Source organism: Pygoscelis adeliae, unplaced genomic scaffold (genome assembly GCF_000699105.1).
Source record: "Pygoscelis adeliae isolate BGI_AS28 unplaced genomic scaffold, ASM69910v1 Scaffold142, whole genome shotgun sequence".
NCBI lineage: Eukaryota > Metazoa > Chordata > Aves > Sphenisciformes > Spheniscidae > Pygoscelis > Pygoscelis adeliae.
Genome location: NW_008824247.1, coordinates 1,675,804 through 1,686,658, shown reverse-complemented (window position 1 = coordinate 1,686,658; position 10,855 = coordinate 1,675,804). Strand labels below are relative to the sequence as shown.

General features: G+C 43.2%; 1 protein-coding gene across 2 annotated transcripts in view; it reads right to left on the bottom strand.

The window, feature by feature from the left end:
- Positions 1-10,141: 10,141 nt before the first annotated feature.
- SLN (sarcolipin) overlaps positions 10,142-10,855 on the bottom strand; it is a 1,891-nt gene continuing 1,177 nt past the window's right edge. For both annotated transcript variants that reach the window (XM_009335268.1, XM_009335269.1), the window contains exon 2: positions 10,142-10,811. In XM_009335268.1, coding sequence (XP_009333543.1) covers positions 10,609-10,704 — 96 coding nt within the window. In that variant the 5' untranslated portion in view covers positions 10,705-10,811 and the 3' untranslated portion in view covers positions 10,142-10,608. The remainder of the gene's footprint in view (positions 10,812-10,855) is intronic.

Below are 10,855 nucleotides of genomic sequence, written 5' to 3'. Positions count from 1 at the left end.
GGGTTTGCAACCATACTGGGAGATTTTCACTCAGTCTGCCTGTCAGAGTTCAAGGAGCATCTGGACGGCACTCCTAGTCATATGGTTTAGTTTTAGGTAGTCCTGTGAGGAGCAGGGAGTTGGACTCAACGATCCTTATGGGTCCCCTTCCAACTTGAGCTATTCTATGATTCTATTCTATGATTCTATGTTGTGTTGCCTGGATGGAGTCAGCTGTTGTGAATGCCCTCACCTTGGAGAAAGACTGCCAAGGATCCTGCACCCCAAGGCCTGAGAGAGCCCAAAGAGGCTGCAGCAGCCTGGAGGAAATAAAAATTCTGTAGCATTTGTCTTCCCTGAGGCAAGCATTTTCCATTCTGGGAAACGCTGCTCTAAGTCACCTATACACTTTCTAAATTTCATCAAGAAAAATGCAGAATGTCCTATTCACATACTCATTGTTAGTTCCCATAAGCAAATTGCAGCAACTTTCTATTAGCATTTTCCTCCATTGTAAAATATGCTCCTCTTCACTGAGCTGGCCTGAGGAGTCTGTGACCTCTTAAGCACTGAAAGAAGGGTAACCTTTGGTATTTGCTTTCATGGGAGCTCCCCAAGAGATAGTATCCCTCTCCAAGCTAGGACAGCTGTTATAAACTATTTCTGATCAATGTTTGAACCCATTCTTAAAAAACACTGACATCATCTCTTGATACTGGTACCCCCACATAACAGTGTAGAATAGTACTCAGCTGTACGCTCTTTTAGTTAGACTAAGCAAACTGCTCTGAAATCTCCTTTGCTAACATTCAAGCCCATTACTTTGTGTGCATGGAAAATAGTTTATTGCTTTCCTCTTTGCTGCTATGTTGTATATATTTGAAGGCTGCTACATCTCTTAACAATCTTCTTTTCTCTTGCTTGGCCTGTCCCCACTCCCAGTGAAGTGCCCAATGCCTGCTGCTGGGGCTGCCACCAGCTGCCCCTGGCCTGCCCTGCTCCCTGGCTGGCGTGGTGGAACAGGCCCTGGCTACCAGGCCCTGCCCTGCCACCCCTGGGGCACCCCTGGCCTCCACAGTGCCCCGACAACAGGTAAAATGAGGAGCAATAACTCTTGAGAATACCTTCTCAGTTTTAGTAATCTGTGGGTTAAGCTTCCTATGGAGCCAGCAAGTCTATCCTCATATTTAACAGTTCTTGATGGTTCTTTTCCTTCCACAGATTTGTCTAAACATTTAAAAACCTATCTGTCCTGTTTTCAAGAACATCATGTACTTCTGAGTTTTACAGTTCAATTTTGTTCTGTGAAATGCCTTTCTTAATTTTATATGTCCCTATTATGTTTGCTATTTATATGATGGACTGAGAAAGTGTAAATTGTCAGTGCATGTTTGTTACTACTCGTATACTTTCTTCAGTCAGTTTTTCAAGTTAAAGAGATCTAGTCTGCTTAATTTCTTCTCAAGCCAAAGTTGTCACAATGTTTTTTATTATTTTATTGCCCCCCTCTGCAATTTTTCCAACACTGATCATGGAGCTGATGTGTTTAGGGAAATCTCTGCAGTGATTCCTGGATCCTTCCTGTGTGCCAGTGTCTGCTGTGTTCATTATTTTGTGTGTTGAAGTGATTTTTATCTCTATGTGCCCTATTTTACATTTGTCAACAGTTAATGTCATCTACCATTTTATCACTTATCATTTGGCATTGAGGTGATACTCTACAACTCTTAATCTATGACATTTTTACCACCAGAACATTTTGCAATCCTCCTGCTTTTCCTGTAAGTATGTTAAATGATGCAGTCTCTTATGGACCTCCTTCTATTATGCAATTTCACTGCTCACTGCCACCTTCTTTCTGTCTTTCAACCAGTTAAAGGGAGACTTCCCTTTCTATCCCATGACAGTTTAGGGTTTTTTAAATGTATCGATCAGCTCACTTTTACTGACACGTTCACTGACTCTTTCAGAGTTGTAATAGATACCAAAAGCAGGATTTGCCTTTGCAGAAGCCTTGCTGATTTTTTCCAATTATATGCCTTTGAATTCTGTTTGCTTTTCTGTGGTTTGCTTTTTTTTTTTCCCCAATAAGGAAAAGAAACTTCCTGGTCTGTCACTCCCCAGCTGTCCTCTGCAGCCCTCTTAAAAACTGATATTGCATCTGCCTCCTTCTATTCTGCTGGTACCAGTCTGACATGAGCAATAAGTTACACTCCACAGTAACTAGGCAGGCAATTTCATATCTGAGCTCCTTTAAAATCACTGGGTGAGCATCGTCTGGCCCTGCTGATGTATCACTGTTCATTCTATTGACATCTGGCCCTTCAGCTGAGACCGTTTCTCCAACTCATCACCTGCAGATAAAAGTTCTAGTGTGGAAACCCTCCTAAGCCCTTCCACAGTGAGCATTGCTGCAAGTAATTAATATACTTTTCCTGTACCAAACTTATATTCTCTGAGCACTCCTGTTCTGCATCTATCATCTGCAGACCCTGCAGTCTCTGTGGCAGGTTTCCTGTTTCTGATGTGTTTTATTATTAGCTTTTGATGCATCTGGCCTGGTGTTACTCAATGTCTTTTCTTGCCCTTCTTACAATTTTTTATTTAACTTTTCCGAGTTCTTTTCAGTTTTTCCAATTTGGATGAATTTATTGTGTTTTTAATGGTAGTATTTTATTTATAATTACTTCCTGTGCTTTGCTGATTCTTCTTCTGGCCTTCCCATTCCCATAAGGATGTTTCACTCACGCACATTGTGGTCACTATCACACCATAATTTTTCAAAAGTAACATTTGATCCTGATCCTGTGTGCTGTTCATGGCTGCACGGCTTCTCCTTCTGTGATGTCTGACTGCCCAAGAAACAATTTATGTTGTTAAAAAATGTAGCATGAATTACAGTCCGGTCTGACATCTCCCCACTTTGTGGAGGCGGTGAGTAACTGAAGTTTTCCGTGACCACTGTTCTTTCTGCCTTACAGCCTCGCTGGTGTCCTGTAGCATGCCATGTTCTGGTTGACAGTTTAGTCCTAATTGCACTTTTCCTATTTTTGAAATGTCAGACTAGAGGAGTACTATATTATTTTTTTGAACAGTTAGTTTATTTTTCTAAAGCTTTCTTTAATGTATGCTGCACCTTCCTTATTGATACTGTCTTCTTTGTCTTTCTGATATTTGCATTATCACCGTGTCCTACTGGTTGTCTCCCAGTCACCACCTCTCTTATAGGCCAGTTCTGATTAACAACCAGATGTTCCAGTCTACCCAACTTCATTTTGTAGTTAGTAATATTTCCAGAAAAACAAGTATGTTTAACTTTGGGCTTGGTCCAATTCTGGCTAAATAGGCCTTTATTTGTTGAAATTGCTGTTTGTTGTGTTTCCCATCTGAATTTTGTTGACTTCCATCCTGTTCTTTATCAGAGGACACAGTATGATATGATTTTACATCTAGAAGATGAGCACTATAGCTTTGGGGCTGGCTGTTTATGCAGACAAGCTTTCCGCAAGGCTGTAAGGGAGTTTTCAGTACTTTCTGTGCTCAGATGAGTATAGCCTCAGCAGAGAAAGAGCCAAAATTCACAACCAAGACTGCAAAGGGAGTGTGACTGTAGTGCTACAGGTAGGAGTTCCCACTTATTGTTCTCACAGGAGACATTATTTAGCCTCATTATGACGTGGAGTTGACTGTATCTTATTGAATAGTTTCTGTTTAATTGTTTTGCTGATACACAAGTGAAAATGCAGCTGAAGTACCCAGAGGTATGGTTAAGTCAGGAAGTATCCTAGGCTGAAAAAATCCCACCTAAGGCTTAGTGTTTTCAATGCTCATTAGCTTCTGAGTTCACTTAGTTTTAAACCATTAAAAAAAAAATCAGAAAAACTGGACTAGATTTAAAGTTCTACTGGGACAAAACAATTTGTTGCAAAAAAATATATTAAACTCAGCTAATTGTTATTACTTACTTTGTTCATAGCCCAATAAGTTTTAGAACCTAGCAATTCAAAGGCATACTTTAAAATACAGATATGGATTTAAAGTGTGAAGCTTAGTGTTTCCAAATCATATGTTCATTAAAGCGTTAGTTAATATAGCTTAATAAATATAGGATGTAAGGTTTCTTATAGTGAAATTCTTCTATTCAAAGTTGGGTTTAAGTGAAAGATATAAAACTACTTCTGGCATATCTCTTCCAGGTAATGCTGAAACAGACTTTTGCAGAGAGCAGATCAGAACCGGGGAAATGCAAAGGGGCCGATCCTTGTCTGATATAACCAGGCCCAGCTCCACTGAAGTCCATTGGGGAAATGGCTTGCAGCATGCAGAAGCAGAACTTTTCTAACCTAGTTGAAAGGCTTGGGTTAATCCTACTGAAACTGGCAGTCACCAGTGAAACTGCACTGCAGGTATTAAAAAAATTATGTCCCTGCTTTCAGATATGCCAACAGATGTCTGTGAACAAGAAGCGGAACAGCAAAGTAGTTGAATACTGCAGGGAAAAGAGGTACATGCAAAATCCGTCCTAGATTATTTATTGCTCAGCGTGTTCCATAGTTTTGATTAAGGAATTGGGTCGCTCCCCCTAGATGTTTTGGAGGATGCATCTAGGCCAGTCTGCCACGGTAACGCCAAGTGCATGTAGAAATGTGCAGATTTCTATGAGCACAAGGTAAGATCTTCTCCAGGAGCCCTTATCCCAAGGCACATCTCTACAAGGGATTAAGTCCCTCCTAAGAAACTATTAGATACCTGGGTCACTGGTGAATATCCTGACCCCATCAAATTGATCTTCAGGTCACCTGAGCCACACTCATTCCAGGCCTTCATACACATGGGCAGGGACACCAGCACAGAGCAGACATGAACAGGGCATGACATCGTTGTGGTAGACTGTATACCACTCCGGCCACGAGGCCAAGAGATAAAAGCCACTGCCTGCCTCCCAAGAGGGGAAGAGGTGAAACACGAGGAAATCAGTCATTTGGAAGAGAGACACAGCTCTGGCTGCTCTTCCGGGCACAGGAAGAGGCATATATGCAAAGCCAATAGATCAAGGCACATCCATGCTCCAGATAAACGCCCTTCTGGACCCTGCCGTACAAGCTGTAGTATAAGGAAACATAGGTCTACATTTAGCTAACAGCTGCTGCCAAAACCAAATTATTACTCATCTCCCTCATCCACCCACTACAGTGAAGAACTGGCAAGTGCAAGTGCAATACAGCACACACACAGGCACAAACTTACCATCTCCATTCATTTTGCATGAATTTATGCTTCTTTACACTCCCTCACAGATCAGCCCAGTGCGAGCAGAGATTAGCCTTAGCTGATAAGCATAATGGAGCCTGCTTGAAAATGCTGTCATCTCTCTTTAGAAGCTGACAGCTGAACTGTTAAGCTAAGAGGTCAGAGTTGATTGGCTTGAGCACCAGCTGTATGCGGCCCTGGGAAACGCACCAAAGGCTTTTCCAGCTCAGACCTGCGAGACGCTAATCTGTGGGTAAACACTACGCACAAGGGGCAAACCAGCTCAGCTGTGTAAGTGAAGAATGATTTAGGAGCCCTTGCAATGGCATCCCACGGTGTCAGCAGCTGTCAGTCTTCTTGATCCCTCCTAGCTCACTGCACCACCAAAATATAGATAATTATTGTGCAAAGTTCTTCTTGAATTGCAAGGGCATCTATTGCCTTTGGGACACTTCCAAATACAGTTGTATAAATAGAACCGTGCTGGACTTGCTATGTAGTGAGGAAGTTATTTATGCTTCACATTTTCTTGGTTTAGTCCAGAGAAAACTTATATGCATACACAAGAATGCTACCTTGATAAGGCTGAGAACCTTGTTTTTTGCCTTTCCTTCTTCTTCTATGTCATCTACTAAGCACACACAAAACAGACACACACAGAGCTTACACAGTGTGCAATTGTTTTCCACAGAAAATTGAATTTTAAGTGAATCTTTGCAAAGGAAAAAATGTCAGCAAGAAATGGTTTGTAATCAACCCACTTAAAAACGCAGCACATGTGGTTCCTCGGTGTCAGACACTTTTTTTTCCATTCTCATCTCTCATTGCATGGCAGTTTCCTACCCCGTGACTTGGAGGTGACACATCATGAGAGTGGTTGGTTATGTCACACGGGATACAGAACCTGCCTGACCTGGAGCCTGGGCAATAAAGGAGAAAGAGGGTACAAGCCACACAGTCTACAGCAGCTATGACATCATTCAAAAGCAAAATGGACACAGCTGGTTTTCAAACATGACGTTTGTCTTTGACAAATTTTAGTTTTCCTTCATAAAACGCTCTTCTTGAAAAATACAGAAACCCATTTCAACTGAAAACACTTTTTGATTGATAAAAGCATTTTGGTAAACCCCACTGAACAATTTTCTAATGTTTACCCAAATTTTCAAATCTTGGTGCCTAAAATTTGGTTTCTAGGTTGGTATTCAGGCACACAAACTAGTGGTCTTATTTTTCCCAAAAGCATGTTGAACATCTTGTGTCTCTAGTTCCTGTTGAGTGAAGTGCTGAGTGCTTAGCAATTCTGAATTACCAGGTCTAGAGTGAAACACTTGAAATCTGAACATCTAAAATTAAGTAGCTACGGTCTCATCCAAAGCCCAGTAAACTGAACGGAAAGGCCACCGCCGAACGTCTGGTTCTGGGTGAGGGTAATTCCTCTATACTTAGATGCCAGAATGAAAATTGCCTTGTTCAGGTCTGGTCAGTCATGAGCAACCACCATTTTACTTGTCGTTAGCAGTTCCTGAGGTGCTACACAGAGTGCCTTTAACAAAGTAGGTGGGATGGGAGAGGAAACAGGGTAAGTATAGTGTCACCTTGGCAATCCTCTCCATGAGCAGGTACTGTGCTGCGTTCATGTCCTGTGCACACTACCTGTAAAACTTATAGCAGGTCAAATGTTGATATACATACATATATATGTATAAATATATATAGATATAAAAAACCAAAAAAGCTTGCAGATATAAAAGAGAGCTTGCATAATAAATACTTTTCATGGTACATCATTTATAATGTGTTAGGGGCCACAAAGAAAGGATAGACATCTGCAGCTTAAAACAGGTATGGGTTAATTAAAATGATGTAAAGTATGTAAATGTATGTATGGAAAGATGTAAAGATATAGAACTGAAAGGAATGGCTGATACACCAGAGTGTTGTGCTGCTCAACAGGCTGGAGAAATGAGCCGACAGGAACCTCATGAAGTTCAACAAAGGGAAATGCCAAGTTCTGCCCCTGGGGAGGAATAACCCCAGGCACCAGGACAGGCTGGGGCCAACCAGCTGGAAAGCAGCTCTGCACAGGACCTGGGGCTCATCATGGACACCAAGCTAACCATGAGCCAACAATGGGCCCTTGCGGCAGAAGCCAAACAACCTCCTGGGCTGCATCAGGCAGAGCATTGTCAGTGGATCGAGGGAGGTGATCCTTCCCCTCTGCTCAGCACTGGTAAGACACATCTGGAGTGCTGTGTCCAGCTCTGGGCTGCCCAGTACAAGAGAGACATGGACATACTGGAGAAAGTCCAGCAAAGCACCATGAAGATGATGAAGGGATTGGAGCATCTGACATATGAGAAAAGGCTAAGGGAGCTGGGACTGTTCAGCCTGGAAAAGAGAAGGCTCAGGGGGATCTTATCAATGTATGTAAATACCTGATGGGAGGGAATGAAGAAGACAAAGCCAGACTCTTCTCAGTGGTGCCCAGTGACAAGAGGTAATGGGCACAAACTGAAATGTAGGAATTACATTTAAACATAAGAAAAAGCTTTTTTACTGTGAGGGTCATCAAGCACTGGAACAGTTTGCCCAGGGAGGCTGGAGGAGTTAGAGCAGCTACTTACTCAAAGTATAGTTTTAATAAAGCTTTTGCCTAAAATAATTTTACTGATAAACTAAAGACAAATCACTGTTAACCCAGAAGTCCTTTGGTGTTCTCAATCTCCCTTACACTGCAAAGGGCTGGAAAATGCTGGTAACATACATCACTGGAGAGCCACCTCTCCTCCAGGACCTCTTTGGCAAGAAGGAAGATAATGGAGAGAGTTTGAGACTCAAGGGTCACACCAAACATCTACATTAAGGTCCCTCAAACTGGGAAATTTTGTCTGTATATATGTATTTGGCTGATATTCTTTGACACTAATGTGTCTGTGCACCTGCACAGTGCTGGCTTTTCATGGCATCTGGCACTAACTGTTGAATTGCCTTTTTCTTCAGTTTTAGGCAAATGACTTCTTAGGCAAATAACTTACCTCATTCAAAATCTGCTTAAAATTATAAAAGCCTGAAAAGAGAACTGTTTAGACTGGTATTCTCACTTCTAGCAACTCATTTGGGGTGCTTTACCTTAATCATATTGTCAAAGTTAGATGCATGTCTACTCTCAAAGACTGATGGCTAGAAGTTGTGGATGGCCCAAACTCTCCAGAACATTTTCTCTTCCTATCTGAAAATTGCTAGGATCACCTTGAGCTGTTGCTGAACCACTTCTGGTTCAGACAGCGAAGGCCACACCTCTATTTTTTCCATTGCTAGCCTGAGATAAGCCCAAACTCATAAATTTGTTCATGGCATTGCTCTCCCTGGGCAGCGGCCATGTGCTGTGGGACTGGCAGAAAAGCCTCAGCCCTGCCAGGTGGGACCGGCGCACAGCAGTGAGGTACCCTGTGAAAGCCATGATGCACAAGAGACTCTGAAAATCTATTTTTAAGTCACAGGGAAGGTCTGATAATGCTGGATGAAGACACCGTGTTCAGCTGGGGTAGGGAGTCACAGCCGGTGAAAGATGAGAATCTTTCATACTGAATTATCAAGTATTCACTGTATTTAAAAATAGACTTTTCCATGTCCTTCTCCAGCCACTGCGCGTGTCTCAGCCAAGCTTATGAACACAAACTGACCATGTAAATTAGCGAAAATATAGCAGCATCTGGTGCAAGGTGGGCTGCAGAGAAAGGCTGTGTCCACAGCTGGCAGAAGTTCAATTCAATGTCTCAGTTTTCTCACAGAAAATTTGCCATCCCTGGAAATGCTGGAAGGAAGTTTGCTCAGTTGCAGCCGAGAGTAAACAAGAGGCAATTTTTATCATTGCACTGGAGTGGGGATTTCTTGACTGGAAGAATGAGTGACACTAGCTGCAGCGGGGGTGGCTGCAAACCTGGACTGACAGCACAAGTGACACTGGGCAATGGGTCATTTACTAGCAATCTTTAAGCAACACACACACTTAACAAGTGCTGCTACCACAACGTTTGCTGTCTTTCCTTAAAGCCCAGGCCCGAGTCCCAGCTGTCACGACCTATGTAACCATACCAGAGACGTGCCTTGGGTAACTCACAGCACAGCCTCGTGATGTTGCCCGCTCCTTGCAGGCTCCTGGAGTGGAAGGAGACCTGTATCAGCAGCGTGGCACATATCTAACTGCCTTCCTACAGAAAGCTGTATTTTGTAGAAGATACTGATTCGCTGAAGCCATTAAAACAACAGATGGGCAATGCCTAGGAGGAGTTCGATTACTGATTTCACAAACCCGGGGACTGTGGGCTCTTCAAGCTGGCTCAAGATTTTTTAGCAGGCGATGACACCATCACAGCAAACCAGACACACTCACACCTCGTCCTACCAAGGCTGAGTGTGGCCGTGCCACGGCGCCTGGCGTGCTGCAGTGGACCCCAAGGGACTGCCACCCCGGGCAAGGCTTGCAGCAGGGCTGCGGCGCCAGCAGGCACCTACGCCTGCAACTGACCCAGGCTCGTCCCTCCAGGCACTGCTCCAAGCATAGCTTGGCCAAAAATAGGATCCTGGGAATCCCTGCCCAAAATCCAGCTTCAGAAAATGCGATTATTGACAATGTCCTGGTGGGACAGGGGTTCTCTTTGAAGTCCACGTCCACAGGCACCAATGGTGTAAGTCACTCTGGACAGAAAAGTGACCTGAACAGCTCACTCATGTGGCTACACGTCTGTTAAGTTACAGGATTTCCACTCTACAGCAATTTTTTTAAAAATGCAGGTGGGAGGAACAAGCAAACCACCAGACTTGCACGGTGCACTGTACCACGGTTATCGGCAGGTCTCTCAGTGAACAGCAGTCAGGCCAGGAGAGGGATAAGGAATGCTACAAAAAATGGTTTTACATGTTCTTTATTTAAGTGAAACAAACAAGTGAAAGTAGAGGTTTCACATTCCTTTCTGCTAAGCGAGTTTGTGCCTCACGTTGGTTAATACAGACGGTTACATTGCAAACTGCAGTTTTATACCCTCGAGAACCTAACAAACACCGGTACCAAACAAGCCAGCATGGCAGGCAGGAGGTTACAGCATTCACAGTAACTACCGGAGGAGGCAGCCATGTCAAACAGTTCCTAAGGATCTTGCATTTTACATTTTACAACTGGATCACTGCAGAATAAAATAATTACATCATCATAGACCCATCACAAACATTAGCATGGGCAACAGGTATGAGAGAGTAAAAAAAAAATTGACGACATCCTCAATTGACTGAAAGCTAATCACAGCAGTGTGCTGTGGGCATTACTTATGTCTGTGGAGACACACACTTAAATCACCTCCCAGAGTTTCTGATTGTCTTTTACTCCTGATAAGACTTCACAAGGAGCCACATGAGCAATACAGTAATCAGGACAATCATGAAGTTGAGGAAAAGTTCTTGTGTGGATCGCTCCATTTTTCGGGAGTAATCAGGGGAGAGCAGAGGTCAACAGGTGGAGCAAGGGGAAAACTTCGGTGACTTGCCTGGGAGCGTCCTTGAGCTCAACCTTCAGGTCACGGTCTCTTTTAAGGAAAAAGAAAAATACGTGAAGAATAGATGCATGAAG